Below are 13,708 nucleotides of genomic sequence, written 5' to 3'. Positions count from 1 at the left end.
TCAAAATTGAAAGTAAAAGTAGACTACTTAATAGCAAATAGAAGGTTCAGATGTGCTAATTTGAGGATGCAGATGTGCATATCCAAGTGTTAAAAGGAGGATATCTTTTTCTTTTACACCCTAGCTGTGGTTAATAGAGCCTGAAAAGATAAAATCTTATGCTTAGGAAAAGTAACTTAATTTTTTCTGTTACACAAATTTAGTCATGAATGGTGCATGAATAAGAGCCTCTTTTGCTAAACTTAAACATCTTATAATCCTTTTGAGTTTATAAGATGTTCTAGCAACGTATAAGACATTTTGTTTTAAAAATCAAGCTTTTAAAGCTTTGGATTTAAAAAGTTTTAATTGAAAAGTAGAGAAACAAAACAAATGATCAAAAGACTGGAAAATTAGTGAAGAAAAACGGATTTAAGAATAATCTTGGATATTAGCTGAAGTGTTGAGATCTTTCTAACCAAAACTTATATGATTTTAAAAAATAAATTTTTGAAAAGGTCTTAACAGTTAAATGTTACAAGTTCTTTTTTGAAAAATTTTAATGAACATTTTTAGACGGCTTATAAGTCGTTAAACACCTTATAAAACCTTTTAAATAGTTTATAAGTTTAAGCAAACTGGCTCTAAATCTTTTTTCTCCAATGAGAGCTTAATAGTTTTTTTATGAAGCCATATGATGCAAAACATTATATGAAGTAATTAAATCAAGTGGTGCTTGAGGAAAAAAATATCATGGTGCAGGTATTTCATGGTGCTGATAATGACATTATCTGGCTTCAAAGAGATTTCCACATCTATGTTGTGAACTTATTTGACACGGCTAAGGTGAAATCTTATCCTGCTCTCTATGAAGTTTTTCTGTAATTAAGTTTCTGATAACTACTATCCAAAATGTCTTAAGATTAAAGGAGAACATTAGATATTGGAGGTTTTGTCTTATAATTTTATTTGTTATCTCGTGGAGGGGCTATTCTATAATTGCTGTTGGTGCAATTATATTGCAGGCATGCGACGTGTTATCCAAACCACAAAGGTCATTGGCATATTTACTTGAAACATACTGCAGAGTTTCCACAAATAAAGTGTTACAGGTACTTATTATTTTGGATATTTTCTTATATCTTCATATTTAATACAGATAATTGAATATCATGTTTGATTTGTTCCTCTTCTTGAATAATTGTACGCAAAAAAAGCCAAGATAAGAAACCTTTTGTCCGTGTCTTCACTTCTTTTCTTGAAAATGCATCCTTGAATAAAATATGTTTGCACGCCTTTCAATTTTTACTGGCATTTTCCAAAAGCATGAGACAAATTAAAAAAGTGGAGACTGTCGAACTTTGAAATACTAATTATTTACACTAAATGATATACTGATTTTACAGTATTGTGGATGGTTTTTCTTGTTTTATTTGTCCTTTTTTTTTTGTAATTATTACTCTTCATGTTTATTTTCCATTATATGAGGTGTTACAGGGAAAATTCTATTATTATTTGTGAAATTTAGTGGTGGTTCAAGCAGGGGAATCTAAATTGAAATTTGTCAAGAAAATGAGAACCAATTAGTTTTTACTTTACCAGCAATTTCAAATTTTATTTTTATTCTAATAAACGTGTCTATGGAGGGGTTGAGCATTTGAGAAATTCATGAATATAAAAAACTTTGGATCATGTGGATCTGAATTTCACAACAGATTCCTCAATGATTCCCTTTCTTTTAGCTTTGAACACGAAGGAGACTCTCATAGTGAAGATTTGTAGCTGACTTTGTACAATCATCTGTATTGTAGAGAGAAGATTGGAGACGACGCCCCTTATCTGAGGAAATGATACAATATGCTCGAACAGATGCTCACTATTTGTTGTATATTGCACATCGTCTTTGTTTGGAGTTGCATCGGCAGAGAAAAGGTATGGTATAAATGTTACTTCCATCTCTGCACAAAAACTTAATGAGACTTCCTAAACGTCCCCACTTATTAATCACAATTCCTATACTCTATGATAATGCAACTTTACCTCAAGAAATTGTTGGAGAATATTCTATTCCCAATCATGTTAGATTTTTCTTTTAGTCGTTCTTATATTATGAGACAAGTTCAAATAATTATGTGAGGTTTAGAACAGAAACTTTGTCATTTGTCTAGTTACCACCATTGACGTGACAGCTGAAATTGTTTCATTTATTGGGATATAAGATTAGGGAAAGAAAATGAAAAGATGCTGAAAAATGATATGTAAGAGTACTAATTATGAAGTGTAATAGAGTCATCATAGTCTTTTAGTCTATATTTCTGCTCTTCACCGTCAACATCCTAAAAAGAATCAAGTGCAGCAGAAAATTTGTCTCCTGGTGACAAATTCCGTTTTCTTCTCGAGGCTAGTCGACGGTCCAATGCAACTTGTTTGCAGCTTTTCACAAAAGATGTTGAAGCTTGTCCAGGAGAATTGGCTGCAGCATCAATCATTTCTCGTTGCATGAATGATCAGGAAAAAATCCCCGGTCTTTGCAACACAAAGGTATCTTACTTTCTGAGTACCTAAGAGTGAATATGTCTACGTTCCCTAATGTATACCTAATCACATGAACCTCACATCACCTGAAAAGTCATTGAATTAACATGGGGAGGTGGATGTAATATACCCACGTGGGTACGAGTGGACAAACGCTGATGAACATTTCCTTTCAGTTTCAGGAAATTGTGAAACTACTTTGCACATGGAGGGATATAATGGTTAGTTGAAGCATGTCTCATCTTCCGATTAAAAGACTTGTATCATTGATTTGCTCACCATATTATCTATATTTTTATTGTTGCTGACCTGATTTATTTTTGTGGAACTCTAGTATTTTAGAGTAACTTTGTATCTCGACTTGATAAAACATGGTATTTCAAGTTGAATACCTTACAATCGTTAATACTTGTAAGAGCCTTTAAAAAGTAAGGTCATGTGTACTACCATAAACTTTATAGTAAGTTCACAAGTGTTTCCATAAGTTTCTATTTTTTCCTTGTTAAGCATATCACTATGTTCTCATTACTTTGCACGTGTTTGCATTTCTCATACTGAATTGGGTTTATAACATCCTACTTGGTCCGATGTATTCTTTCAGGCTCGTCTCCACGATGAGAGTCTGAGATTTGTTTTGTCTGAGAATGCCATCATTGCACTGGCAACTAAGATTCCAAAAACTGAGATTGAAATATGTAGCACCATCTCCAAAGTGGACGAAGATTCAGAATTCACCACACGATTTCCTTACCAATCTCCATCTCCTGTTGTTTGCTCACATTTAGAAGACCTAATTTACTTGCTCCGAGAAAGTGTAACAAAGATTGAGGATGTATTTCAATCGTTTGTCCAGCAGCACCTAGGTCCAGGAGGTAGCTGTCCTCTTTCTGCTTATAATTATGCTCTTATGTCAAAAAGTAACCTGAGACAAGCCTATAGATCAGCCTCCATTCATACAAGATTCAGAGTTTCAAAACAAGTTGCGAAGAAGGCTTCGCGAGAGCTATTTGTGCAAAAATTTTCCTGCAAATCCCCAGTTTATCACAACTGCAAGATCTATGCTGATGACGGGCGATTGTTATGTTACTGCGATCGCAGAAAGCTTGAATGGTTGAATGTCTTGTTTTGGATGTTTGTTATTTATGGCAACCCTTTATACATGTCATACTGGGTAATCTTCTAATGAACATGTTGGTTCAGGTATATCAATCGGAATCTGGCAAAACTGGTGGAAGATGACCCTCCTTCTATCATGCTTCTCTTTGAACCCAAAGGACGGCCAGAAGACGAGGATAATGACTTTTACATTCAAAGTAAGAAAAATATATGTGTTGGTTGTGGTGAAGCGAACCACTATTTGCGGTATAGAATTATACCTTCATGCTACAGAATACATTTCCCTGAGCATTTGAAAAGTCATCGTTCCCATGATATTGTCCTTGTTTGTGTGGATTGTCATGAAATTGCTCACGCTGCTGCTGAAAAGTACAAGAAAACAGTAGCTGCTGAATTTGGGATACCTCTTTTTGTTCGCAAAGTAGTCAACTTTGATGAGACTCATAACATTCCTACATCTTCTTTGCCTGTTGAGACATCCGGGGATGCAGGTGTATCTCCTTTAGAGTTGCGTACGGCAGCTATGGCTTTGCTACGCCATGGACCACAAATGCCATCCCAACGCCGTGAAGAATTGATGCTGGTATTTTGCTCAGAAGTATTGGTTAATTTATTTTTAGAAAAAAATATAGTTCGAAGTAAATGTTGCAATATTTTTATTCAGATGCCACTTTCGTAAATCAATTTACCATTTTTAATAAATGGGCAGGAATCATGGTTTAGGTATTCGTAAAGTGATGTCTTTGCTAAACTTTTTAGGAAGAAAGAATACGGATCTTGGCACTTGGTAAATAAGTAATGAAATATTTTGAAAGAGTATATTGAATATTAGTAATAACAAATTAAGTTATGCAACAATTAAATTACAATCTACAAGAACTCAATGTATTGTGTAGACCATGAAAATAAATGGAAGTTGAATCTAGTTTCATGATACAATTATTCAATATTGATATTAAATGATGCAGATAGTAGATATTAGTAATAATGAAGTAGTTACATTGATATAGATTTTTCCTCGTATCTCATTTTGTTAGTTTGTGGTTTACATTTGATTAGGAGTAATTTTGTCTCTTCACAATGAAAAATCAATGTCCATAGTTCACACTCACACATAGAGATAGATTGACACGCAAAAGGAAAATTCCATGTTTTGTTTTTCGTTTTTTTTGGCGCATTAGTTATTTCATTGTGAAAACTCACTCTGCTTTCAGATTTCCTGAATCAAACATAATACAGTGTTTGTCATGTAGTATGGCATTAAACAATTACTGATGATAGTAATCATAGATGTGTTTATATGAGTTTGTTTAAATGTTCTAAAAATCGTTTTGTTAAACGTCAATCTTGTCAAACTGTAATGTATTTTCCCCGTTTCATGAAAATCTCATATCCATTTTCTTGAACTATTTACTAACAAATTATTTCTTTGAGCAGATCATAATGATGTATTATGGTAGGCGAGAAATATCAGAGGAAGATCTTGAGAGAGCTTTGATGGTTGGAATGAGTCCTCATGAGAGAAGAAAGTTTGGAAAAAAGAAAGGTTATGCCTTTAAACATGTTAGAAAACATGAATATCTGAATGACGAGGAAGAAAATAACATTGGGAGTAAGCCAAATATCTCCTCTCAAAATGCATCAAGGGGTGAAATATTGGATTCTTTAGTTAGCAATACTGGAGAGACTGATGAGAAACAATATTACGACGATATTCTAATGGTAGAGGATACAGGAGTAAGCAGGCAGCCTTCATCTTCTTGTATCGGTGGCAATAATACAATATTTTCTGCTAATACCAGTTATATGAATTCAGTTGTTAAGAATGTTCCGGGTGTCATATTAGCGTCTGATTCCAGTTATGATAATATATCAGGAAACAGTAGCATATCAAAAGAAATTACCAGTGCAGGTCAAGTTAGAGATAGTTCTTTGAAGCATGAATCAAAAGTATCCTTATTAGGTCATGGACCCCATGGGAAACAGGTTGTTGAGTATCTGCTGAAGGAGTATGGACCAGATGGCATAAATCAATTTTGCCAAAGATGGAGACAAGTTTTTGTTGAGGCTCTTCATCCTCGTTTCTTGCCGGCTGGCTGGGATGTAATGCACAGGTATGCTGATGTTCGGTACTATCTAAAATTATAAAAGCTTTCATGTCTATTAGTTTGGCAATCTCGAACATGAGGTGATCAATTTCTTCGATTATCAGGTTCTGATTAGAGTATCTGGTGGATATCAGTTTATTTAGGAAGCTGAGTAAAAAAATAAAGAAAAGAAAAATGGTCTTGTGATGGAAAATGCAAAACATGTGAATTTTCGATCTACACTGTGAGTAAAGTATATATTCAAATTTAATATTGGTTGTATAACTGATTGAAAAATGAGAGATATCAGTGGGTCTTATGCATTGTTCATGCTTTACTGATTCCAGCTCTACAGTGTTTTTTTTTTTTTAACAAGGCTGTTAACTATTGCATATGGAGAATGGCTAGTTTTATTAGTTCTGTGAGCACGATTTGTCGATAATGGCTTCTTTCTTTCTTTTTTTTTTCCCAGTGGTAAAAGAGATTTCGGAGAATTCAGCGTGTACAGTCCTGCCTACAAAGTTTGTGCGGTATCTGAAACGGTATAGATGCACAAGATGTGCTATCCCAAGCTAAGGGTGTAACTTTCATATATTCATATTATCCCCTTTATTCGCGTTCTTAAAGAGGGCTCTCTATTGATTCATTGGCGGTTATTCTACTTTACAGAAGGGGGATTGTGAGATTTTGCGCCTTATTTATTTGTTTTGAGGTCCTTTTAGCACATGTAAGAAATCGAGCTCTAGTCGAGCCACGAGTTGGCTCACAATTTCACAAGGTTAACTCAAGTTTTTGGCTTCATGAACAAGGTCACCACTGTACTTGCGAATTTGGCTCCCAAACTCGAATCAGATATACGTTTAACAAATTTTATATTTAAAGAAAATGAGCAAGTCACGAGGTTAATTGATTCAAACAAACACAATGGGAAAAAAAAAATAAAAACACAATGCCAAAGTATGCGATTATCAGGCTTGGAAAAGTAACATATCCGCACCTGAGTGGCAATAACCAAGGTAAACTGTGAAAAGAACAACGGGTTCGAGTCAATTAAGGTCTCCGGGTACTCTTCGATAAATTTTGCTTTGACAGCATCGTTCAACTCTTGTAGAAATGCGCATACTGTTTTGGCCTTGGATTTCCCAACACTCAATTCATTCGCTACACACACGTCGGCCCGATTTACAGGATCAATGATAAGCCATCGACAAAAACTCACAATACAAATTAAATAAACTATGTTATAATACATTAGGAAAACCATACCCATGAAATTATTTCCCAAATCCCCATTCTCCACCTTAGAACCATCAATAACAGTGATACTTCCAACCCCACCAAGAACTAGATTTTTCAAGGTTTCCGATCCTTTGGGCCCACAGTTCAACAAACGTATGCTTGATTTCTCAAGATCTGCCTGCCCCTGCTCACCCCATATTCTGGAAAATCATTCAATATCAGAGCTGTGGACGTAATGATGAACACCAGGGATACAGTGGAGGGAAATGGGATTCAAGAAAACGTCACGTGTATAACCTGAGCTGGCGATCGTATTTAATTTTGGGCTCCGCCATTGAAGATTACTACTTTGCTTCGTCGGTACGCTGAAAATTTACATCCGCTAACATGTCCAATACTGAGTAGTAATATTTTAAATTTGTAAATATATCATCTCACATTGCTTAATATTTATTATTATAAATCAATGAACAATAACAAACCAGATATTTATTACTGCACGTAAAAATAAGATATCATTGTACTGAATTTACAAAAAAAAATATCCAATAATTGAGTTTCAGTCATGTTTACAACTTGATTCGAGGCATTGATCTAACCAAGTGTCGCAAGTTTATAACAGTCCGCACAAAAGCCGCCATGCCGAGCCCATTTTGTGCAAAAGTTGGATGGATTCCTTCCAAAACTGCAAAAGTTACTGCTGCCTGTGATTATAATCAAAGAACATCTTGAAGATGGTCTACGAAGCTGCTAAAAACAAGCTGACGAAAAATGAAGCCACATCTCACAACCGAAACACATTCCTCGCGAAAGGGCAGGGATTTTGTGAGGCATAGGTACAAGGGGGTCTCTCTATGCCTTGTGCCTAGAGTTTTTATAATCTTGATATATACATCTATGAGAAAGTAAATATAGTTTTATCATGTATTGACATTATTATGATCAAAATCAAATTTCAGGAAATAAAATTATAACAAGATCAGCAGAATATTTATTTCTCATTGTGTCGATATTACAACAATAAGACACCAAAACTACAATGAACAATCCCAGGGAAATAAGGGATCTAGCATGCAGTAATCTAAATCTAAATCTAAATCTAATGCATATGGCAAAACCAACCCCCGAAGTTTAAGTAGAACTAAAACACCTAACTATGGCACCTTAAGAGAGGGTATCAATGCGAGGTATGATGCGTATGCTCAGATCGTCCAAGCTCGGGCAGCCACTGATATGCATTCCATGCTCGTTTGCTAAATGCAGTAGACATATGAAGCACAAATGAGGTGAGATGTCATTGATAGATGTTGTAGCTTGGCAGCTGTCTGGAAAACAAGACAAGACTTGGCGGAAGGATATTGTTCCTTCTGGCGATTCTTTCTGAAAATATTGCAGCAGCGATAGATTACAAAGAAAGAAATAAGATATGTATATAGTATATACGTAAATGCACACACAAGTAAGTACTAGCATGTACATGGCACAAGCTATGGTAATTGAAGGATCATGAGAAAGCGGCCCTTTAAAATTTAATTGAGAAAATTTACCTGAAGTGAAGTTTTATTCAATTTCTGAATATGGTCCCAGAGAGTTTCCTTGAGTACATGAACATCAACCTGTTTGGAAGTCTTGTCGTACGGAACCTCAATCTTGTTTACCTGTTTTAAAAAAAAAATGAGCATGGCTGATGCCTTCTAGGCTCTAGCTGCCTTTTTGTTTCAGAAACATCGAATGTATTGGTGAGCAAAAAAAACATATCAGAAGGGGATATTTTCAGCCTTCTTGCTTGAGCATCACTTTAGGCGGTAAAACTATGACTTTGCTGTCTGCCAGCGATTGGGGCAGCCCATTAGCATGTGAGTGAATATTGCTATAAAGATGGAACTGGGAACAAACATGTGCTACCAATGAAGATACTAAACCTATCTCAGCGTTTAAATTGCCTACAGTTGGACTCTGCGAGCGATGATGAAAAATTGTAAGCTCTATCAAAATGTAACCAACCTGCCGAGGTTGGGAGATAAGTTTGCTCGACTCTTCAACATCGCTGTTGGAATGTCCATCGTCAAATGCACCGTCGAAACCACCACCATCATCATCCCAAAACTTTGCTTCTCCAAAGTCATCTCGATGTTGAATATCTTCATCTAAACATACATATTAGTGGTGTCATTGGGCCGACATGATATGAAAAGGTTAACAATAAGTTGGGTCAAAAAATATTTAAGTCAAAATGATGAAAAATTTGTCACCTATGTTAGCTGACATCAGGAAAACAATACCAACGTGTTATCATGTTTCGTTATAAAAATTGTCAGTTGCCACATGCAATGACACATTTCAATACAGATTGTGTCTACGATTTGAAAGGACTCTCGATTCTTGGTTATGGAAGAATTTATTTTCTTTTGTAAAGCTGAAACCGGGTCGAAATCGTATCACTATAAGTAGCACATAAGGTCGTGTGAAATCATTCAAGGCAAACCTACCTTTCCTCCTCCTTCCACCCTTTCCAAGGCACTGCAAGTAGAAATACAACAAAATGGTTAATATCCCAACACCATGATGCTTTGAATCTATTTAGAAGATTGAAAGACTAAATAGACATAGATCAGCATGTATCATTCTTCTTCCACGACTGACGCAAGAAATTCAAACTAGCAAACAAGAGTGGGGTTGGCGGTTGGGCTAGTAAGGGGGCAGGAGGTCAGACTATCAAGTTTACCAAAACATTAGGTAACAAAAATAACTTCACAAGATCCTCTGGTTGGTAGTGACAATCTTCTGGAAGCTTTGTGTTGCAAGGTGCTCGATTTGCTGGCAGCAACAGTGACTTGGGATTCTTAGGAGCATCAAATATATTTGAAATATCAGTGTCGATGGCTCTAGAAAAATCAAGGTCTGTCTCTGCTTTCTTGTTTTTCATTTTCTTGGCCTTTGCTGATCCAATTTCCTCAGCTGGGTCCTTAGGATCTATAAAACAGTTTTCCTTAAATATCAGAGCTTAAAAAAGTAGAAAACAGAAAAGAACTGGAAGTTTTCGATGTGCAAACACCTGTTGCAACTTGAAAGCATACCTTTCACCTTCTGATATTTCCAATGATTGGGCCCTGCCCATGCATTTTGCTTTGTCGAAAATCCCAAACTTAAAAACAAGTAGCCATCAACTTCTCCAATTCTATCATCTTCGTGGAAGTCATGGAACTTTACACTGTCATCACCCTGAAAAAAGCAACAAGTTACAGAGCATAATTATCATATAATTTATTTTTTAAAAGGGCGAATAGACACAAGAATAATGTAGAAAATCTAGGGATGAAAATCTACTGAATAAGAAACATCTGGCTGAGTTGGTAAAATTGGATCCTGATCATAAGCTCCTTCATCTACCGTATTTGCATGGTTATCATGACTGAAGCCGAAAGTTTCACCATTACCGAACAAATCGCCATCCATGTCAAGTTTATTGTCAGAACTCCCGATAACTTGCTCAGAAGAATTCAAATCATATGGTATCTGTTCATCTTTACCAAACTGATTTAATATGTCCCCAAGGCTGGGGGATATTTCTATATCGTTTGACATATTCAGCACCATCTGCTCAATGCACTCTGAAAAATTAAACAAACGAGAATTATGTGATTAAGAGACCAGTCATCTCTGCAGAATTTAAAAAAAGGTAAATTCCTACCAATACAAGCCAACATATGCGCAGATGTACATACCTCTAGCAAAAGACAAATCAATTGTCTCTGCCCCCTCACACTGAGACGTGGTAGACATACACTTTCCAGGTACTTCCATTGAATCGAAAAGGACCCGGCAATCAGCATAAACTCCAAGATTGTTCAGCAACAGACCCTTAGCCCCACCTTCATCAAACTGTGCTGATGTCTGATGGTAGAGAGGATCCACCACAAATGCAACTGAGTGACAAAATTCAACACACGCTTACTCATGCCAGTGAGTGAACGCATAAACAAAACAAAGGCAAAAACATATACAAAGAGTGTGAGTTCACAAAGTCAAACGAGGAAAACAAAAGCATTTTTCTAACAGTGGTAAGGACCAACATACCATCAAACTTCTTTACATTTATAGCATTAAAAGATGGCTCCAGTGTAGATAACGGAGACAACTGCACATAAATAGCCACTCTTTCAATATTCAACAATAGTGAATAGACTAGATACTGAAATCAAGTTATTGACCTACTACACAGGAAGAGACTCTTAACCTTTCTCCCTTGCTCCTTCTTCGAATCATTTTCTTCTTGTTCATTATTGATATTGGCATCCTCGACAATAGGATCTGGATAAGTACATATTAAACTCAATTAATCGAAAGTAAAATAAGGGAATAAAAACAATTATCGAAACCCACACATGCGAAAAATCTCAGGTCAAGCACCATCATTCATTTGAAAAGATCCAGGTGACAAATACTGACGGAAAAGCATTTAGTAAGAGTAAATGGTAGAATGAAATCCATCTGAAAATGTACAGATCAAATGCAACATTTAAGTTCTTATCAACTAAAGATCAAATAATTCATGAGCATAAAACTTATGAAAATAATGACAAGCAAGAATAAATATAGGTATTGGAACCCTAACCTTGTTCATTTTCTTGGCCAACCCTGTTGATTCCTCCAAGGACTTTATACGCCTCAGAATGAACTGAATCCACCCTCAAGGAATATATCTTAACTCCAGCTTCTAGAGTACAACTTGCCTACATAACAAGTTAAGATATAAAAGGTGTGAAAGGTACAAACTAACATAAACACAAGCCATACACACTCCGAAAGCGTTTTCTTGAATAAAGGGATGTCATTAGCAGTAGCCTCTGCTCCACATTTCCAGCCCAACTTGATATTATTTGCAGGTATGACTGATGATAACAACACGCCAAACCTACTTCAATATGAGGTTGAGCACATGATATGTGTGACCAAAGCTAGAACGTACATAATTGCTTTCTATATGATACTTAAGCACTTAATCATCCACTCGGGCAGAATCCCGCAACAACTTATCAAATATATATGTAAAAAAAGACAAAATACTAGCATGATAGCACAAAAGTTTCTTAGTCGGACTTGGACACTCAGTTTAGACTGATAATTAAAAAAAATTAGCTTTCCTTTTTCATTTTTTCTATCATTTTTAAAGTTCGGATCCCGTTATTTTTTAGTACCAAAATCTGCCAAATACAATACATAAACTTGAACTGCTTCAAACTGCTCTTGCAATTATTAATCTCCAGTAAACAACAGCAAAATAGACATTAGAACTAAGTTCTCAAAAGCTCAAATTGGGAATAAATTTAACTGTACGCCCCATAGGATCGTATAAACCACAGTGATTCACAACAAAGCCAATGCCAAACGGAGCTTTCCATAACCAAGAAGCTACCTTCCCCATGTATTAAAAGAAAAAGGCACCTTTTAATTGAACCCATGAAAAAAAATCAGTCTACCTTTTGGAAATTGGTCTCGGCATCATTTTCTTCTTCAACATTAATAATTTCGACGAGATGATCAATCAAATTCAGCTCCCACGTATTCCTCTGATTAATTTTCTGAACGGACATGCGTATTCAAAATATATAACCAAAAAAGAAAAAAAACTTATAAACAAAAACAGAAAACAAATAAGTAACAACAGAAACTGAAAAACAAATCCGAACATTTTCACTGGCAAGTTTAATGCAATTATGCAACAATTGAAGGATCTGTTCTTTTCCGAGACATGGGTCGTCTTCAGGAGCAGAAGAGGTAGGGGCGTCGAGCTTCCGGCGGACAGCAGCGGCTCGGGCTGCGCGTGCCTGGGCCCTTTCGAGTTTGTCGTTGTTGGAGGCTAGGAAGAACGGGCTTGTCGGGGAGAATGGAGCCCTTTGTTTCACTTTCGGGCTTAAGGCTTCAGCCATTTTCGTCAACGTTAGAAGAATTCAAAATTTCAAGAAATCGAAGCAACATATGAGATTTGATTGCAATTTTTTTCAAAATGATTGATGTTTATGTTTCCCCCCATTCAGTTTCAATTTTCAGTTGCTTATTATTATATAACTATACCATCTGGTATTTCCCTAAAAAAAATAAAGTATATTTGCTATTACGGGAGAAATGTAAAAATTTGTGTAAGACGGTCTCACAGGTCGTATTTGTTAGATAAATTTCTTATTTAGGTCATACATGAAAAATATTACTTTTTATTGTGAATATCAGTATGGTTGACCCGTCTCACATATTAAGATCTGTAAGACGGTCTCACATGAGATACACTCTGAGATGAGACACACTCTGAGAGAAATTGTATACACTGCTTTTGGAAATCCTGAGATCGATTGGTTATGAGAGTTTATAAATCATTTTTTTTCATGAGTTGTATAAAACTCAAGCAAGACTGATTTTATGAATCAATTTTGTGAGACAGATCTCAACGTACCAAAAATTATCTTTCATATTTATCTTTATCCTATTATACTCTAATATTTTGTAGTAAATAAAAAAAACTCGAAAACACGACAACATTTTTAAAATTATTATTATGTTTTACATTAAATTTACTAAACATAAAAATCCTACTTTTCATTAAATTTTAATAGGATTAAAAAATTTAAAAGTAATATATTATGTTTTACATTAGTGCCAATTATCACTAAGTTCACATAATCAAAGAAAAGTCATATAAACAATATGTTAAGGTATAAATCACAGTAAGAATTAGATTATTTCTTTGTAGTATTTCT

General features: G+C 35.4%; 2 protein-coding genes across 9 annotated transcripts in view; one reads left to right on the top strand and one right to left on the bottom strand.

Moving 5' to 3' along the window:
- LOC140838443 (protein RRP6-like 3) overlaps positions 1-13,708 on the top strand; it is a 40,413-nt gene that overhangs the window by 1,918 nt on the left and 24,787 nt on the right. The window contains exons 4-12 of one of the 6 annotated variants that reach the window (XM_073204741.1): positions 742-825; positions 1,005-1,091; positions 1,791-1,911; positions 2,336-2,520; positions 2,691-2,735; positions 3,116-3,624; positions 3,715-4,213; positions 5,068-5,744; positions 6,190-6,278. In XM_073204741.1, coding sequence (XP_073060842.1) covers positions 742-825; positions 1,005-1,091; positions 1,791-1,911; positions 2,336-2,520; positions 2,691-2,735; positions 3,116-3,624; positions 3,715-4,213; positions 5,068-5,744; positions 6,190-6,265 — 2,283 coding nt within the window. In that variant the 3' untranslated portion in view covers positions 6,266-6,278. Of the gene's footprint in view, positions 1-741; positions 826-1,004; positions 1,092-1,790; positions 1,912-2,335; positions 2,521-2,659; positions 2,736-3,115; positions 3,625-3,714; positions 4,214-5,067; positions 5,745-6,189; positions 6,579-13,708 lie in introns of those variants that run through there. The other 5 variants (XM_073204746.1, XM_073204745.1, XM_073204743.1 and 2 more) reach the window with 5 other exon arrangements.
- On the bottom strand, positions 6,631-13,006 carry LOC140838444 (condensin complex subunit 2-like). 3 transcript variants are annotated; one of them, XM_073204748.1, is made up of 16 exons: positions 12,647-13,006; positions 12,437-12,538; positions 11,572-11,689; positions 11,194-11,267; positions 11,034-11,094; positions 10,682-10,882; positions 10,284-10,567; positions 10,034-10,178; positions 9,682-9,929; positions 9,446-9,476; positions 8,961-9,103; positions 8,504-8,614; positions 8,120-8,336; positions 7,254-7,660; positions 6,984-7,156; positions 6,631-6,878 (listed from the first exon to the last, which is right to left on the bottom strand). In XM_073204748.1, exons 1-13 carry the CDS (start codon positions 12,884-12,886, stop codon positions 8,121-8,123), a joined length of 1,974 nt encoding a protein of 657 aa, XP_073060849.1. In that variant the 5' UTR covers positions 12,887-13,006; the 3' UTR covers positions 6,631-6,878; positions 6,984-7,156; positions 7,254-7,660; position 8,120. The 3 variants fall into 3 exon arrangements, with proteins under 3 accessions (XP_073060849.1, XP_073060848.1, XP_073060850.1); XM_073204747.1 differs by having other exon boundaries at positions 7,254-8,336; XM_073204749.1 differs by having other exon boundaries at positions 6,984-7,140; positions 7,254-8,336.

Source organism: Primulina eburnea, chromosome 8 (assembly GCF_022965805.1).
Source record: "Primulina eburnea isolate SZY01 chromosome 8, ASM2296580v1, whole genome shotgun sequence".
Classification (NCBI taxonomy): domain Eukaryota; kingdom Viridiplantae; phylum Streptophyta; class Magnoliopsida; order Lamiales; family Gesneriaceae; genus Primulina; species Primulina eburnea.
The sequence above is the reverse complement of the archived record's forward strand: the minus strand, read 5'-3'. Positions and strand labels throughout refer to the sequence as shown.